Source organism: Elgaria multicarinata, chromosome 2 (assembly GCF_023053635.1).
Source record: "Elgaria multicarinata webbii isolate HBS135686 ecotype San Diego chromosome 2, rElgMul1.1.pri, whole genome shotgun sequence".
NCBI classification, from domain to species: domain Eukaryota; kingdom Metazoa; phylum Chordata; class Lepidosauria; order Squamata; family Anguidae; genus Elgaria; species Elgaria multicarinata.
The window spans coordinates 32,846,826-32,864,914 of record NC_086172.1 but is presented as its reverse complement, the minus strand read 5'-3'; the positions used below and the strand labels follow the sequence as shown (position 1 = coordinate 32,864,914).

Genomic DNA, 18,089 nt, shown 5'->3' with positions numbered 1-18,089 from the left:
GTGGCACTGCATAGTTAAACTATGGAATTCACTACCACAAGATGTCATGATGGCCACCAATTTAGATGGTTTTAAAAGGATGTGTGTGGATAAATTCCTGGAAGAGAAGGCTATCAATGGTACTAGTCTTGATAGCTATGTGTTACCTCCAGTATCAGAGGCAGTATGCTATGGTACAGCAATGGTTAGGGAACAAGGGCAGGAGGGTGCTGTTGCACCCATGTTCTGCTTGTAGGTCCTTGGTTGACAGCTGTTTGGTGCTGTGTGAACAGAGTGGTGGACTCGACGGACTGTTGGCCTGATCCAGCACGGCTCTTCTTATGTTCTTATACCTTGTAGGAGACACAAATGGTATTTGTTGCAGTATTTTGGATAATGCGGAATAAAAATCAGGATAGCACACTATGAAAGTGGTTGGAATATGTAATGTGCCCCAACAGTTATCAATACATTTCAATACCACTATAAGGCAGTAGTGTAGATCTAACCCAAGTTAAGCAAAGCTTTAATGGTATGAACACCTCAGAGCACCTCAGTGATCCATTGTGACAAGTTTTGCAAAACGTTTTGCTGATAAAGTTGCTCTTATCCATATTATGGATCCATATTAAGGGCAGGCTAATAAATGAGAGTCATCTTGTTCAGATTGGAGATGTGGAAAAGTTACACGAAGGGGCGATGCCTACTAGCTGCTTAATGGACCCACTTCCATCTCTGCTTATTGGACTCAAGTCCAAAGCTACAACGTAGTGACAGAAATTGTAAGTGTGCTTTTGAGGAAAGGCTTTGTTCCCATTTTTCTAAAAGAGGCAGCTTGGAGACAATAACTGAAGAAGCCATTCTTAGATCCCACCATCCTGGATAATTATCAGCCATTCTCCAGTCTTCCATTTTTGGCTAAGGTCCTAGAGTGGGTGGGAGCGACTCAACTTTAGCTTTTCTTGGAAGTATCTGATTATTGGACTCTTTCCGATTTGGATTCAGGTCTGGCTTTGGGATGGAAACTGCCTTGCTGTATCACCGCACCAGGAGTAGTACTTCTGGAAGCATGAAATAGTGCAGTGGAATCTCCAGCCTTCAGAAATACCCCCCTCAAAACACACCACAGGTTGCAGCAAAGTGAGATCTAATGAAATTGCTCCTCCAGCGCTCATTTGCACATGGCAAGCCTTGTACTTAATTTTATTGATTTATTTTAAATCTTTCCTGCCTGTCTTTCAAGGAAGGAGCCCTGTCAAGGTGGCCTATTCTGACTGGCAGCGCTAGGAGCTACCAATCAATTGCCTTAGAGCGCAATCCTATGCATGTTTAGACAGGAAAAGAAGTCCTACAATTCCCAGCATGCTCTAGCCAACTATGTTTTTCTGCATAAGATCGCGCCCTTAGCTGCAAACGTGCTGCACTGTTACCCCTAGCAAAGCATCAAACTAACCTGGAAGCCGAACTCTGTAAGAATCTAAGCTAATTGCCATAAGTCTATGTTCAATAGGACTGCCTTGTAAGCCACTCCCCTCTTTCTGGATTGGCGGCTCTTCCGATTGCGTAGTCCTTTTGCTTCCCTTCCGACAGCTTCGTTTCATTGGCTCTAGAACGTGCCCGTCATACCGCGCATCCAACCAGAATAAGTTTTGTCTTTCAGGCCGCCCCTCGCTGCCGAGCCCAGGGAAGAAACACGTGACTGTGGGAGGCGAGTGACCGGATAGCGGAAGTGGATGAAGCGTGTCGAGTTAGTCGTGTGAACTGTAAGTACAAATGGGGAAATTAAACCGAAGGGGCTCAGGCGCTTCCCACGCAATGCTTCCTCAGAAGTCAGTCCCATTGGGTTCTATCGGATTTACTTCCTAATTATTGTGTCTAGGATCGCAGCCTTATGGAGATGGGAAATCAGGTGATGTGGGGATTTTTTTATAGGGTGATAGAATCAGGAAGTGTCCCAGATTTTTAAAATAAGTGGGGGGAATCTAGATATCCAGAGCTGACGCTTACTTGCTTTGCATTTAATGCCATGACTAGTAGAGGCTGGTGGCTTTGATGTCAGTGAGGCAGTGAATCTGCTCTGAGTTCCAGTCAGGACTCTAGAGCAGCTACCCAAGGTGCTTAACCTCTGAGGTTAGTACCTTGAATAGCTCCTTTGGACTTTATTTTATTTATTTATTATTACATTTATATCCCGCCTTTTTTCCTGCAAGGAACCCAAGGTGGCGTACATAATACTCCTCCTCTCCATTTCATCCTCACAACAACAACCCTGTGAGGTAGGTTGGGCTGAGCGTCTGTGACTGGCCCAAAGTTACCCAGTGGGTTTCCATAGCTGAGTGGGGACTAGAACCCAGACCTCCTGGTGGTCCAACACTTTAACCACGACACCACACCGGCTTCAGTTCTGACTGAAACCCACAACGGATTCACTGCCTCACTGACATTAAAACCACCAGCCTCTAGTGGCCAGACTTGTTTTCATTTATTTATTTATTTATTTAGAATATTTATATACCGCACCCCATTGAAAAATTTCGGAGCGGTGTACAAGGTAAAATGGAAAAAAAAAAAAAAACAGAATAAAAACAGTTAAAACAAAATTTAAAAGAAGCAATAACAGTAATCCAAGGCTGCATGTTAAAGAAAGGCTTCTTGGAATAAAGATGTTTTCAGGAGGCGCCGAAAGGAGTACAAGGTTGGTGCATGCCTGACCTCCAGAGGCAGGGAATTCCACAGGAGGAATTTTTATGTACCTATTTGTTATATTTTTATCCCACCTTTCATCCAAGGAGCCCATGATCATCCTCCTTTCTCCTCCGCTCCATTTTATTCTCACAACAACCCTATGAGATATTTGGGCTGAGAGTCAGCGACTGAGCCAAAGTCACTCAGTGAGTTTCATGGCTGAGTGGAGACTAGAACCCAAGTCTCCCCAGCCCTAATCCAGCACTCTAACCACAACACCAGCTCTTATATAACTAATTGGGGGAATATCTTCTGAATGTAAAAAACAACTTAAAGTGGTATCCCATTCCCTCAAATAAATATGTAGCAATGTAAATAAAAATGTCTTCCTTTATACCTCACTCCCCCACCCCTGCTGAATTTATTTTGGCCTAGGAATTGCATTGGCTTCTTGCTTTCCTCAGATCTCACATGCATGAGAGGTGCAGATTCCATTGGTTGAAGAAGCAGCAACTGATCAGACGCGTCTCGGATAGAAAAAGGAGCCCAGGGTGGCTTTGGCCAGTTGGCGACAGGATCAACAGGACTTGAAGCAAATGTCAAGCCAGGCTCTGCAAAGGGAGGAGGGGGATGGAGTGACGCTGTGTGACAAAGAGGAGCTAAACCGAAAGGTCAGTAGGAAAGTGATGGATGAAGTTAGCCTTATCCTTGAATAATTTCTTTGGCTATCAATGGGTCCTCGTCATGATGAATATATGCTACCTCCAGAATAGGAGGCCGTATGCCTCTGTATCCCAGTTGGGAACACAAGCAGGAGGATGCTAGTACACTCAGATCCTACTTAGCTTTCCATAGGCAGCTGGTGCCACTGTGTGAATGCTAGACCCGGTGAACCCTTGGTCTGATCCTGCTTGGCTCGTCTTACGTTCTCAGACTAAATGGCTGCTATGTCGGTATCATTTCTAGTGTGAGAACCTCAAGTGCCTAACAACTGAAAGGGAGCGCCCAACAACTTTAAAAGATGTGCTTTGGAACAAAAGTTTGTAACAAAGATGAATTCAGTGTTTGAAATTATACGGGTGTATGCCCTTGTTGACTAAATAATTTGAAGAAATGTTTAAATTTTAAGTCCTGTCAGTTAGGACGCTACCTACCTGAAGTGGCTAAAGCATTTGCACTTTTAACCCAACTTATTTGAGAGACTGGTAATTCAGTCTAAACATGTCAGTGAGGCTCAAAAGCCTACAATGGTTTTCATAAAGACACATTAACTACTTTGTTGCTGAATTTTAAGATAAAGTGGCCCTAATGTATATACAGAAAACTTGCTCGGTGCCCTTCATCACTTTTTCAGTGTACCATATAAATCTTTGGGATGAAATAGTAAATCTGTGTATTTAATTTAGTAGTGGGGCTTAGGTGTTTCTACAGGATAGAGATCCTTGCCCCCATCCTGTTTTACAGATTAAAGAGCAAAAAGTCGTAGTTGATGAAATTTCCAACTTGAAGAAAAACCGGGTAAGTGACTACAATTTTTTTTATAGATGTAATTTTTAACAATAGATGAAGGAAATTATCTCCGAGAAAGGGATTCCCAGATTCATGCATAACTGCAGCAATACACAAAGTAGATTGAGCTGGTGTAACTTCACTAGCTGCCGTTTCCTCTTTTATTCTGAAAGATCACTGCTACATATAAAGTGCAAAGGGTTGTGATGATCCTATTGATTTTATAGTGCCTTTTTGCTGCTGCTTAGGTGACTGTTTCCTAGTCCAGTCCATCATGACACAGACGGAGAAATTCAGTGCTGCTGCGAAACGTTGCACAATGGGTTGTCGTTGAATCATGGGTGAACCCTGCTGTGCTAAGGAACTATGGTTTGTTAAACATCAATAACTCACAGTTCTCAACCGAACAACAAACCATGGGTTCTCTTCATGGGTTGTTTGTGGTTAATAAACTATTATTTATTGGCGTTGCTTAGTTCGTACAACAGAATGACCCATGGTTCAACAAAAAATCACCACAGTTGTGTTGTATACATGCAGAAATACTGTGGCATTGATGCAGTTCTTGCACTTTCTTGTACATGTATTTTTCCCAGCATGGTTTTCTCATAGAATTTAGCTGTAAGATTATAATCTTGTTCAGACGATTGCGGTGGTGGTGGGGGAACTATTGTGGCTTCTACTGCACATCATGGGTCGTAGGTGGGTGTGAAGTTGCCCCCCACCGTGGATTTGCACAACATGCCAACTGGTGCTTGAGCTCAGATAATTATGTAAACAACCGGTGTGTGTACGGCACACACAGTGGCAGGGGGAGAAGCCATAATGGCTTCTCCCCACCCCACCCCACCCCGTGATCTATCAAACCCGGTCAGTAACTCTACCCTTGTTTAAACAGTCAACATTTATTTGGTGGTAGAGATGGGCATTTTTGGATGTCTTCACATATGATATGGAAACACGGTGAAACATGGACAAATTTATTTATTTATTGTATTTTTATACTGCCCAATAGCCGAAGCTCCCTGGGCGGTTCACAAATTAATCATCATTCACATTTCTGGGGTCTCATGTGTAAGTAGGAAGCATGTACTATACCTGTATCAACAGCATACCAATCTTCCCACAGCAAATATATGCAAAATGGAAACCTTTCTGTGCCGTGCTTTTTAGATTGTAAGCCTGGGGGAAGATACTGTCTTATCGATCTTCTGTAAGCTGCTCTGCGAGTCTCTTTGGCTGACGGGTGGGGAAAATTGCTTTAAATAAATGAGTATGGATTATTAATAAAGCACCTGAAAAATTTAGGTGCTGTATAAAAATTAAAGATAGATCCTGCCCACAGGCTAATGACCTCTTAAGACAAAAAAGCAGGGTGGGAATCAGATGTATTCTGAATGATAAAAAATGCAATTTCCCCATATTTCAGAGGAACTTTAAAGTTGGGTCCAGCAGGTTCCTTATTACTTAAAATTTAAAATCAAAAGTTAAAACAACAACAGATAAACGCATCTGCAGAAATAAGAACATTTCTGTTTTGGTTTTTCCTGTCTCTCTTGAAGTGGTATATTTAGGTCTACTTGTTTCTTTTTGTTTTGCAGAAGGTTTACAGGCAGCAACCCAACAGCAATTTATTCTTTCTAGCAGACCGAACCCAAACACTATCTGAATGCAAACGTATGTTCCTAAGATCTATTTATATTCATTTCATTGATATGTGTACTAGATATGTTAGTTATTTAACTCAACCTTCCCCAACTTGGTGCCCACCAGATGTTTTGGACTACAAAACTAGCCAGGCTATCTGAAGGAATGCCTCCTCCCATATGTACCTGCCCGGACCCTAAGGTCATCCTCAGAGGTCCTTCTCCGCAAGCCCCTGCCAAAGGAAGTGAGGCAGGTGGCTACCAGGAGGAGGGCCTTCTCTGCTGTGGCACCCCGGCTGTGGAATGAGCTCTCTAAAGAGGTTCGCCTGGCACCCACACTATACTCTTTTAGACACAAAGTGAAGACCTTTTTATTTTCTCAGCATTTTAACAGTCTAGCAACTTAATTTTAACTTTGCTGTTTTAACTTTGTATTTTAAATCTGTGTTAATTTCTGCATCATTGCTTGATTTTATCCTGGCTGTGTTTTGATATTGTATTTTATATTATGCTATTATGCTGTTGGTTTCATATTTTGAATGGTTTTAATTTTTGTAAACCGCCCAGAGAGCTTCGGCTTTTGGGCAGTATAAAAATGAAATAAATAAATAATTCCCAGCATTCTTGACCATTGGCCATGCTGTCTGTGACTGATGGGAGTTAGTCCAAAACAACTAGAGGGCACCAGGCTGGGGGAAGGTGGTTTAACTTTAAAGCTGGAACTCCTGGAAAAACAAACTAAAGTTGGTACTAGGTCGTGTAAATCACATTCACTACATGTCGTCTAGACAATTTTCATGTAATGTTACATAGCAATACCACTTGTACAGAAAATGTTCCTAATATATATGCCCGATAATGTAGAAATAGAACGCAGCTAATGATCCAGAAAACGTGACTTTCTCCATGTGGCCTGCAGGAGTTTGGAGTTGCCCTTTATGAACAGCAGGGCCAGAAGGCCAACTGTTCTTAAACCATCTCAGAGTCAAAAGCCATTTGTGATATAGCATAGGTCTGTGTGGTACTAAGTAAAAAATGAAGCAGAACCTTCTTAGCTATGGTTGGGGAAGCATAAAGTGTCTGGATTGTGATCATGGTGCCCACTTTGTCCCACTGCTTCTCGGTCCCTCATACATTACTATTATTGTTATTATTATTTACGTTTATACACCACCTCATAGCCGAAGCTCTCTGGGCGGTTTACAAAAGTTAAAAACAGTGAACATTAAAAAGAAATATACAAAATTTAAAACCACAAAAAGCATAAAATACAAACAAAAACAGACAATATCCATTTAAAAACAACTATTCTGGGGTCAGTTAAAAAACTCAGCATTTGCTGTTAAATGCCTGGGAGAAGAGAAAAGTCTTGGCCTGGCGCTGAAAAGATAACAATGTTGGCACCAGGAGAGCCTCATCAGGGAGATCATTCCATAATTGAGGGGCCACCACTGAAAAGGCCCTCTCCCTTGTTGCCATTCTCCAAGCTTCCCTCACGGTAGGCACCCGGAGGAGGACCTTAGATGTTGAGCGTAGTGTACGGGTAGGTTCATGTCGGGAGAGGCGTTCCATCAGGTATTGCGGTCCCAAGCTGTGTAAGGCTTTATAGATTAAAACCAGCACCTTGAATTTGGCTCAGAAACATACAGGCAGCCAATGCAAGCGGGCCAGAGTCGGTCTTATATACTCGAACCTTCTGGTTCCGGTTATCAATCTGGCTGCTGCATTTTGCACAAGCTGCAGCTTCCGAACCGTCTTCAAAGGCTGCCCCACGTAGAGGGCATTGCAGTAATCCAACTTGGAGGTTACCAGGGGGTAGACAACTGAAGCCAGTTTATCCCTGTCCAGATAGGGGCATAGCTGGGCCACCAACCAAAGCGGGTAGAAGGCACTCCGTGCCACCAAGGCCACCTGGGCCTCAAGTGACAGGGATGGTTCTAGGAGAACCCCCAAGCTACAGACCTGCTCCTTCAGGGGGTGTTTTGCCCTATCCAGAACAAGTTGAACAATTAACAATGAGTCGTACTTATACCTTTTAAGGAGAAAAAAGTTTCTATGGTTTGTCTCCAGGTAACCCCTTTGGCTGATAAAACAACTTCCATCAGCAGTAATGAACAGGGAAGGGGATGATTTTCTCCCCAACGCCACCGCAGGTCCTCATCTTCTGCTCTGGAGGATTGGGAGGCACTCTGGAGCAGATCTGAGGAAAGGAGGGGAAAGCCTGCTTTCAGAAGGTCAAATTTTGCCCATGGTCTGAAAATCCCAAAGAATAAAAATAGATCAGAAAAAAACACCCAATGAGGTTTAATGGGATCAAAGTTATATATTTATGGGGGCGGGTATGATTAAGGATGGAAAATTGAAGTTTTGGCCATATGTGGTTAGGTTTAAGATGGAATCAGATAGTCTGACGTTTAAACGTAGACTAAGAAACCTGAACAGCTAAACAAAATATGAGCAGTGAATTGTGGGACATGAATTTTATTATCAAATATAAACTCTTATATGGACAGAGGCTGCTGTCTTGATTTCATTTCACTTTTTAGCAAGGAGATGTGGGTATAAATATCCTGAAAGGAACTTACTACTGTAATACAAAATGTCAATATTCAGGAGGTAATATGTTCAGATATTGCTGTATCTATAAACTTTTACGAAAATGAAATTTAGTGGATATTTCACTCTACTGGAAAAGTTATCCGATGAAGTTTTGGAATACAAGTTCCAGTGTTCACATTTTCTCATACCTTCACTATGTGCACAAATAAAAGAGGAAAGGCTCCTGCATCCCGCAGCACTATTTGCCGTGGTGGGCAATGCGTGGCCCTCCAGATGTTTTGGCCTACAGCTCCCATCATCCCCACTAATGACTGAGCAGGCTAGGACTGATGGAAGTTGTGGCCCTCCAGATGTTTTGGCCTACAAATTGCCCACCCCTGGCCAACACAATTCTGGCTTTGGTTCAGATGTCTATTCATTTATGAGCAGATTTGAGTGTCTTCTGCTGCAGTGACATAAACACCAGCACTCCTTTTTCTTGTTTCTGCCCAGTGCGTTTGATTGGAAGGGTTGTTGTATTATTGTTATTGCAGATTTCTGGATCGTGGTGATAGTAAATACGTAAATTTTCAGTTTGCAGTTATTGGCTGCTTAAAATGCTTTCTTAACACTTTTATAGTTTGAAACAAATTTTCTAAAGGTGATTTCCCCCTTTTTTTTAACAGACACATTAGATGAATTGAAGAAAGCACATCAAGAAATGGAAAATTCAGAAAAAGCGAAACTCAAGAAATAGTTAAACCAAACAAGCGTTTAAAATGTGTGGAATCTGCTGTGTGGTCAGCTTGTCTGTTCATCCCCCTAAACATTGTCTCTTGAAAGAGGATATCCCATGTAATCTTAGAAGACGAGGGCCTAATAGTAGCCAACAGTTGCTAAAGACTGTGCTCCATCCTTCATACCAATGCTTATTTTCTGGCCATGTACTTCATTTAAGGGGGGTGCTAACTCCACAGCCCATGGAAGATCCTATTAGTGGTAATGTGTTACTTTGGAATGGAGAAATCTTCAGTGGAATTCCTGTAGAGGCTGAGCAGAATGACACTCAAGTTATTTTTCGCCAACTCTGCTCATGCAGTTGCGAATCAGATGTTCTGTCTCTGCTGTCTTCCATTCAGGGTCCTTGGTCCTTTATTTTTTATCAGGCATCCAGGCATCTCTTGTGGTTTGGCAGGGACTACTTCGGCCGTCGCAGTCTGCTGTGGCAATTTAATAAGGAGATTGATGAGGTTCTTGTTCTCACTTCTGTAAGTGCTGTCTCTAATCATCAATGGTGGGAAGTTCCAGCATCAGGAATCTTCAAAATGGATCTCCAGGCCTGTGCTGCCTCTGAAGCTGTGACTTTAACATGGCATCCTTGGAAATATCCTTCCAGAAGAAATGCAATTGAAGAAGCTGTCATTGGAGACATAAATATGGTTTCCAAATATTTACCAACACATGTGTCTCTTGTAATGGATGAGTCCCACTGCCTAGTAGCGCCGGTCGTTCCTTTGAATAAGGAGATCCGTGACATACCCGAGGAGCCCCAGTTCTTTGATTTTACCCAAAATGTAGCTGACGCAAGAGTTCTTCAGACATTCCTTGCAGAACACCACAAGAAAAAACTGGTTCAGCAGTTTATTGATGTGTTGAGTAGAGCAGTAGAGAGGCGAGTCTTATGTCTGGCTAGAGATCCTGATATATTAAAAGGAGAAATGTCAGGGGCAGCTCTGAGGAAGCCCTGTGTTGCAGTACTTTTTTCTGGGGGCATTGATTCCATTCTTATAGCAGCCCTTGCTGATAGACATGTGCCTTCAGAGGAACCCATTGATCTTCTCAATGTGGCCTTCAAGGTTACACACCAAGATAGCCAAAACAGTTCCATCAGGAAACGCAGCAAAGAGAAGAAACAGCCGCCACTTCGTCAGGAATGCTTAAACGGCGACAATATTATGACTGCTGGCTTTTTGTCACCTTTTAATGTGCCTGACAGAATTACAGGCAGGGCAGGACTGGAAGAACTGAAAAACATTAATCCTTCAAGGTGTTGGAATTTTGTGGAGATCAACGTTCCGCTGGAGGAGTTAAAAGCAATGAGAGAACAACATATACGCCACTTAGTTTATCCCTTGGACACTGTTTTAGACGACAGTATTGGTTGTGCTGTGTGGTTTGCTTCCAGAGGAGAAGGTCTGATTACCAATCAGGGAAATATAACTCCATATACAAGTCCTGCAAAGGTATAAAGCTATCTATTGATTTAGAACTGGTTCTCTCTTTTGTGCATGCACACACATTTCTCTGTAATTGGTACTGCAGTCCTAAGTACTCTTACCAGGGAGTAATCCCCATGGGTGGTAGTGGGACTTACTTTTAAGCAAACTTGATTAGGTTTATAATTCATGTATATCAGAGGTGCAGAACCTCAGATCTGGGAGTCAAATCCAGCCCTGAGGTTCCCAAGATGGCCATGCCTCATTTTCCCCCAACCAACCAACTCTGGTGATTTCCCAGCTTTAATGCAACATTTTCCTCATTCTAAAAGGTTAAAACGTCTCTCCTACAGCTCAGTTACCTTTAAACCAAAATGTGCTGGTATTTTTGGCCCTGCCCCACTTGCCCTTTGGCCCTGGCCACCACTGGAATTCAACCCCACCCTCTCCCGAAATTTCTCTGACATAGAATTTGGCCCCTGGTCTGAAAGAGATTCAGCATCCCTGACATATATGCATAGTGTGGGCCCATTTGAGTGGTAAAGCAGGGATACATACAGTATATCTAGTTAAATAACTAGGGTGACCATATGAAAAGGAGGACAGGGCTCCTGTATCTTTAACAGTTGTATTGAAAAGGGAAATTCAGCAGGTGTCATTTGTATGCATGCAGCACCTAGTGGCATTCCCCCTTCATCACAATAGTTAAAGCTGCAAGTGCTATACTACAGTAACCAGATACAAAAGAGGGCAGGGCTCCTGCAGCTTTAACTGTTGTGATGAAGAGATTTCACCAGGTGCTGCATGCATACAAAAGACACTTGCTGAAATTCCCTTTTCTATACAACTGTTTAAGATACAGGAGTCCTGTCCTCTTTTCCATATGGTCACCCTATAAATAACCCAAAAGATGAAACTATATACAGGCTACAAGGATGAGTCTTTCATATTCAAGGAAGCAAAGAGCATGTCCCAACTGCTGGAGCATATTTATTTATTTATTTATTTATTTATTACATTTTTATACCGCCCAATAGCTGAAGCTCTCTGGGCGGTTCACAAAAATTAGGCATTGGAAGCTGCCTGCAGAGAAACCACAGTTCCCTTGCTCACGCCTAATTTGCTTCTATGGATTGCAGGCTTAATTCCCCTGCAATAGGTTTGTTGACAGGGAGTTTCCAGAAACAAACTATCAGTGCCAAGTAAATACCCATATCTCTGTTTGGTAGGGTGACCATATGAAAAGGAGGACAGGGCTCCTGTATCTTTAACAGTTGCATAGAAAAGGGAATTTCAGCAGGTGTCATTTGTATATATGGGGATCCTGATGAAATTCCGTCTTCATCACAACAGTTAAAGCTGCAGGAGCTATACTAGAGTGACCAGATTTAAAAGAGGGCAGGGCTCCTGCAGCTTTAACTGTTGTGCTGAAGAGGGAATTTCAGCAGGAGCTGCATGCATACAAATGACTATAAAGCATAAATATGTATTTTAAATATTGTAAAATAAATAGATATTGTAAACTGCTTTCAACCGTATTTGGGGAAGGAGGATATAAATGGTTAAATAAATAAATGCTAAGATGGCAAGTTCTGTGTTCCATCGCAGGTTGTACTTACAGGAATCGGAGCAGATGAACAACTTGCAGGCTATTCCAGGCACCGCGTTTGCTTTAAAACACAAGGTTTGGAGGGTTTGAATGAAGAACTAGGAATGGAACTGGGCCGTATTTCTTCTCGAAATCTTGGCCGAGATGATAGAGTTATTGGAGATCATGGCAAAGAAGCAAGGTAAGTCGGCATGATGAAGCTGAAAATGCTTTTTTTTCCTCTGGAAAATATTTAGGGGTGCGATCTTATGCATGGTTAGACAGAAAGAAGTCCTACAATCCCAAGCGTGCTGCAGCCAGAGTTGCAGGAGTGGGTTTTTTTCCTGTCTATATAGGCCATGGCTAGACCAGGCCTATATCCCGGGATCATCCCTGTGCATCCAAATGACACACAGGGGATGCTGGGAACAGGCAGGGACGACCCCTCCACTTGCCTGGGATAATCCTTAGGTCTAGCTAAGGCCTTAGTCACTTGAGCAAATCATGATTAATACTTTCAGGATCCTATCCATAGTATCCACTTATAGCTTTGCACTGTTGTCTTTTCATAAAAGTATGCATGTATTTTTTTTAAAAAAAATACACTTTTGGAAAATAAACTCCTAACTATAACTACAAAACCAGTGCATTCAGGATTTCTAAAGCATTTTCCCACATTTATTTTTTAAAATTTGTCCTTAAAACTTAACTGTTTCTTTTCTTGTTATTTTTTTTTACTTCAGATTTCCATTTCTTGATGAAGAAGTTGTATCTTTCCTTAACTCTCTTCCTGTTTGGGAAAAAGCAAACTTGGCTCTGCCTCGAGGCATTGGGGAGAAATTGCTTTTGCGCCTGGCAGCTGCTGAACTTGGCTTGACAGACTCTTGTGTCCTGCCCAAGAGGGCCATGCAGTTTGGTTCCAGGATTGCCAAAATGGAGAAGAGCCACGAAAAGGCATCTCACAAATGCACAAGACTCCAGTCACTTTCAGTAGACTAGCTGTGTGTACGGGGTTGCCTTTAAAAAATGCTAATTACAGTACACAGTGGACACAATACAAGAAGCTTCAGGTGCTACTCAGTTTGTGATTCTATGCACTTCATTAGGAATAATGCCCAGTGGCGTCAGTAGGATTAACTTTTGTGTTCGATGTGAATAGCGTCAGGCTGCATATTCCACTGAAAGGGAATGGAAATTACAATTAACTAAGTTCTATTAATTTTAGTGGAACTTAGTTCTTTCTAGCTAGCTGGATTGTCCCCAATATGCTCTGAAAGATACTTCTGTTACATACATGAAATGAAATAAAGGGGTTTTTTATGTCTCAGAATTTGTCTATTCTTTTAGTGGTACATATTAGCTATGGGCTTCAAACGAATTTGCATCAAAGCAGACATTACCCTTTTTTCAGTTTCGACAAAGGGAATGTGCTAATGGCTGAATGTTGTTCCTACAAGGAATGGGAATATGTTTAATTCATGGGGAAATCTTCCCACTTTGAGCTGCAGGATGGCTTCTAAGGCTGACATGGTACATTTTACTTCTTTTAAACCTGGCATGGATTAAGCCATTTCATTTCCAGAATTCACACCTCCTAGCCTGCAAGATAGTTTTCTGGAACATGGGTGGCAGCAGGTGAACCAGGTGGCTTTGTGAATTGGCAAAAATGATTGATTGATTGATTGTACTTTAAGCTTGGAAAACATTACAAGTTGCAAAACATCACTGAAAGCGTAATGCTACCAGTTCGAATACATGGGGATGGCATCCACTCTGACTGGTTGAGGATCTGAATGAGGAGTCGATCTGCTGAGGTAATCTCATCCATGTAGATTGCTTGAAAAATGGTTAAAGGCACAATCCTATGCTTGTTTAGACAGAAAAAAACCTAAAACTCCCAGCATGCCCCAGCTAGGAATGCTGGGAGTTGAAGGCCTTTTCTCTTTATAAACATGCATAGGATTGCGCGGTAAATACACTTTGGCTCAAACCTTTCTTGCAGCTTTCCCAAACCTGTGCCCTCCAGATCTTAGAACTACAACTCCCAGGATTCCTGGCCCTTGGCCATGCTGGCTGGGCTGATGAGAATTGACGTCCAAAACAGCTAGAGGGCACCAGGTTGGAGAAAACTGTCTTAAAAGGTTCCTGTTGGAGAATAAAAGGTTGTATGCCTCTCTGGTGATCAGTAAAGGGCCTTCACAGATCCATTGTCCCCAAAGGATTTGAACTATGAATCTCTTGATACAGTCTTAGAATCAATGTCAGCTTTCTTCAATGTCAGCTTTCTTGGTTGCACCTGTAGAGAGCAGAGCCTCACACCCATCCTGAAGGTGGGCTCCTTACCTATAAAGGTTGACATTGAGCAAAACTATCTTTAACTCTTTTATGGGTATCCCTATGCTAAATCTGGTTGGGATAAACACCAGCGTAGTGATACACAAACATCCTCCAAGACATTACTGCAGGAATACTTGCTCCTAACGTTTAGGACTATTTTGCATGTTGTTCATGAAGCAGCTCTAAGCAGCTGTGAGATGAGCAGGGACTACCAGCTGTTACAGGGACCAAGGCCTGGCCTCCCCCTGCCCCCCCCCCAAAGGTGGAAACTATCCAGAAGTCTTCCTTTCTCATTGTATCCTGTGAGCTTCCTCATAGTTGACCTTGTTCATTGTTCTACGGTTTCCATAGCAACAGCATCTAGTCGGCTTCTGTCACACAACAGCTGAAGGATGCCAAGTGGGTGCACTCAAGTCCCGCGACAAAAGACAGGCCTCACAGTTGTTGGCTGTGTTACATGCATGGGTTTGCTTTTAGAAAGCACCACCTGGATGTGGGGAAAGCCTTTCTAGTGTACTTTTGGGGTTTCACTTAAAAAAATTCTCCCTCTTTCCCTGCCTTATCTGTTCCCCACCCTTCCCCCAACAGTCTTCAATATGTCCCATCCCTTGGCCAAGAAAAATGTAACATTTAAGGCAGATATTCAATTTCACAGATGATCTACTGCCTTGTACCTCCAGTCAGGGTGGTTAAAGACCCCTAAACAGTTTGACTTCTCCTTCCCCTTCTCCCTTTTCAGGATATGTGAGAATGCTACTTTAAAGTGTTTGGACATTTCAGATGGTTCTGAATGCTACAGCCAGACTGTTGACTGGAGCCAGGAAATGGGTTCATGTGACCCCCATGGCTTTCCTGGCTTCCCATTAATTTTTGATCCTAATTTAAAGTGCTCATTTTTTAAACAATTAAAAATCCTAAACAACTTAGGGCTGGATACCTAAATGATTATCTTCTCCCATATAAACTTGCCTGTTCATTAAGAGCTTCTGAAGATGCTTTCCTCAAGGCCAACACAGGCTTTACTTTAAATGTGTGTCTAGCAACCATGTATTTTGTTCCCCTTTTTACTCTCTTCAGTATGCATAGGGCCCCAGTCTGGATTCAGCCATAGCATGGGTTGGCGGCCTACTCTGTTCAGACGACACACTAAGCTACGTTGGTTAAGCATCTTGAGCTAAACATTATGGCTTAGTGTGTTGTGTGAACCTTGACTTAGTGTGTCATGTGACCCATTCCTAACCACATTGGCTGCATAACCACATTATAAACATGCTCACTAACCATTTGCTGCAAAAGGGTTAGTGGCCTAACCATGGCTTAGTGTGTTGTCTGAACAGGCCCACAATGATTTATGATTAAAGGGCTAGTGTCAAGTTGTGGGGTTTGTCCATAATTGTTTTAATTAGTTTTGTTTTGCTGCTTTAAACAAATTTCTATTAGAATGTGAAAGAACCTGGTTCTAATCTCAACTCGCCATGAGGCTTACTAAAAAGCCTTGTGTAAGACATTCTCTGTTCACCTGAACTAGCTCATCAGATTGTTGTAGAGATAAAATGAAATAAGGATGAATCTGTATGCAGCCAGGACTCTTGGATTAACTAAATAAATAATAACACTGAATAGTAGTAGACTAATGTACATCATATGAAACATCATATGAACTTAGATACATTTTACTATGACTATTGACTGCAGTTATGCAATTACCAGGAGGTAAGTTCTACTGAACTATACTAGGGTGACCATATGAAAAGATGGACAGGGCTCCTGTATCTTTAACAGTTGCATAGAAAAGGGAATTTCAGCAGGTGTCATTTGTATGTATGCAGCACCTGGTGAAATTAACGATTGCTGTATGAAGGTTCTTTGATGAAATTTACTAATATGATACGAGTTGGTAAAGGTCAGTTAGTAAATAATTCTTTTATTTTAAAAAAATGAACCTTATTTTATATATTGGAACAGGTACAGGATTTATTACAACCTTATTAACTATTAGGGACTATTTGATTGGTACAGCACCATGTACATTGATGGCGCTATATAAATAAATAAATAATAATAATAATAATAATAAGTCTTGTTCGTTAATATTTCTATTTTCGAATGGATGTAATATGGATCTTAAGTGATAAATTCATTTGGTATGAGGTAATGAAAGAATAGGCTGAGCTCAGAATTAAAACAAAATGTCATTTAAAGAACAAGCTCTATTTTATTCTTTTTAAAACATTTTTACAATACTCTGATGTTTAGAATCAGCAGAACAGAAAAGTTGGAGCATGTTAAGACCACTCAAAAAACCAGTACCTAGGAACGAGCAAGCAGATGAGGCAACCTATTTAGCACACTTAGCAGCACAGAGAAATGCCAGTGCCTTCTTTGAGAAGTATGAGCGAGCCGAGCTTCAGGAATTACTGACCACTTCATTCTGTAGCTGGTTGGCATCCAAAGATGACTTGCGCCACCCATTAGACCTTCCCAGTGGACTGTTGAGCCAGATGAAAAACGTAAATGTTCAAACAGCTATTTTGCTTGCCCCAGCGGAGCCAGAGCTAGATTTGGACTGCAGAGAAATCCATCAGATTATCCGAGAGTTGGCTGTCGGAATTTACTGTTTGAACCAGACCCCTTCTATCAGCCTAGATGCCAATTATGACCACAGCACTTCTTGCTCTCTGCCTCCAGCATACTTTGACACCAGAATAGGACAAATGTTAATCGCTGTTGACTATATGCTAAAAGCCTTGTGGCATGGGGCATACATGCCCAAAGAAAAACGGGTCAGATTCTCTGAACTGTGGCGTTCCAGCATGGATATAGATGCAGATGGCATCCCCCAAACAGTAAAAACAGCCTGTGCGGAGTTTTGTCAAGCTGGTAAGAATGTTTGTGAGAACTGCATCAAACGTTATTATGCCCTTTATACGTGGAACAGGGTGACATGTAGGAAAAGGAACGAAAACTGCGTGTCGAGCATCCTCTGTGACATCCACATACCTTTCTCACTGTGTGCATATGGAGAAGCCTCAGTCAATCATAGCTTCGTGGCAAGTGTACATTCAGTGAAATAGATATACGACTTCACAACCTGCCGTACCTCCAAAAAGGCATACACAAGTTCATAAAGTTAGGTTTTCCCACCTCTGACTAATAGATGGTTTAACATTCAATGTTCTGGACCCAATACCAATCCAACTGTAGTTATAAGCAATTAGTAACATGTAGCAACTGGTGGCCCCAGATGCTGTTGAACATATTTGTTTTTTTTTCTTTATTATTTTTAAAAAGTATATGCCACCTATCTGCAAGGAGCATAATTTAATGGCAGAGCAGATGCTGTGAATGCAGATCGTCCCAGTTCAATTCCTGGCATTGCCAGTCAAAAAGGTTAGGAATAATAATGATAATGATAATAATAAATTTATTTCTTACCTGCCTCTCCGTTTGGATCAAGGCGGGGAACAACAATAAGTATAAAATACATAAAACTGAATTAAAAACATAGTATACATTATTAAAACATCCTAAAATTCCACTGGATAGGACTGCTGGAACAGATCAGTCCTTATAGCTTTCTTAAATGCTAAA

At 41.8% G+C, this 18,089-nt stretch overlaps 2 protein-coding genes across 3 annotated transcripts in view; both read left to right on the top strand.

Moving 5' to 3' along the window:
• Positions 1-1,693: 1,693 nt before the first annotated feature.
• On the top strand, positions 1,694-13,491 carry ASNSD1 (asparagine synthetase domain containing 1). Of its 2 annotated transcripts, none has more exons than XM_063116269.1 (7): positions 1,694-1,742; positions 3,129-3,335; positions 4,129-4,182; positions 5,775-5,850; positions 9,044-10,600; positions 12,182-12,363; positions 12,905-13,491. In XM_063116269.1, exons 5-7 carry the CDS (start codon positions 9,137-9,139, stop codon positions 13,158-13,160), a joined length of 1,902 nt encoding a protein of 633 aa, XP_062972339.1. In that variant the 5' UTR covers positions 1,694-1,742; positions 3,129-3,335; positions 4,129-4,182; positions 5,775-5,850; positions 9,044-9,136; the 3' UTR covers positions 13,161-13,491. The 2 variants fall into 2 exon arrangements, with proteins under 2 accessions (XP_062972339.1, XP_062972340.1); XM_063116270.1 differs by having other exon boundaries at positions 1,700-1,742; positions 3,147-3,335.
• Positions 13,492-16,780: 3,289 nt separating this feature from the next.
• ANKAR (ankyrin and armadillo repeat containing) overlaps positions 16,781-18,089 on the top strand; it is a 54,580-nt gene continuing 53,271 nt past the window's right edge. Inside the window, exon 1 of the mRNA XM_063118579.1 lies at positions 16,781-17,378. Coding sequence (XP_062974649.1) covers positions 16,781-17,378 — 598 coding nt within the window. The remainder of the gene's footprint in view (positions 17,379-18,089) is intronic.

Excerpts from the sequence above, each read along its gene's own strand:
- ASNSD1 (XM_063116269.1), top strand. The coding sequence starts at position 9,137 with ATGTGTGGAATCTGCTGTGTGGTCAGCTTGTCTGTTCATCCCCCTAAA. Across the intron at positions 10,601-12,181 it reads CATATACAAGTCCTGCAAAG|GTTGTACTTACAGGAATCGG; the intron begins GTATAAAGCTAT and ends GTTCCATCGCAG. Across the intron at positions 12,364-12,904 it reads GATCATGGCAAAGAAGCAAG|ATTTCCATTTCTTGATGAAG; the intron begins GTAAGTCGGCAT and ends TTTTTACTTCAG.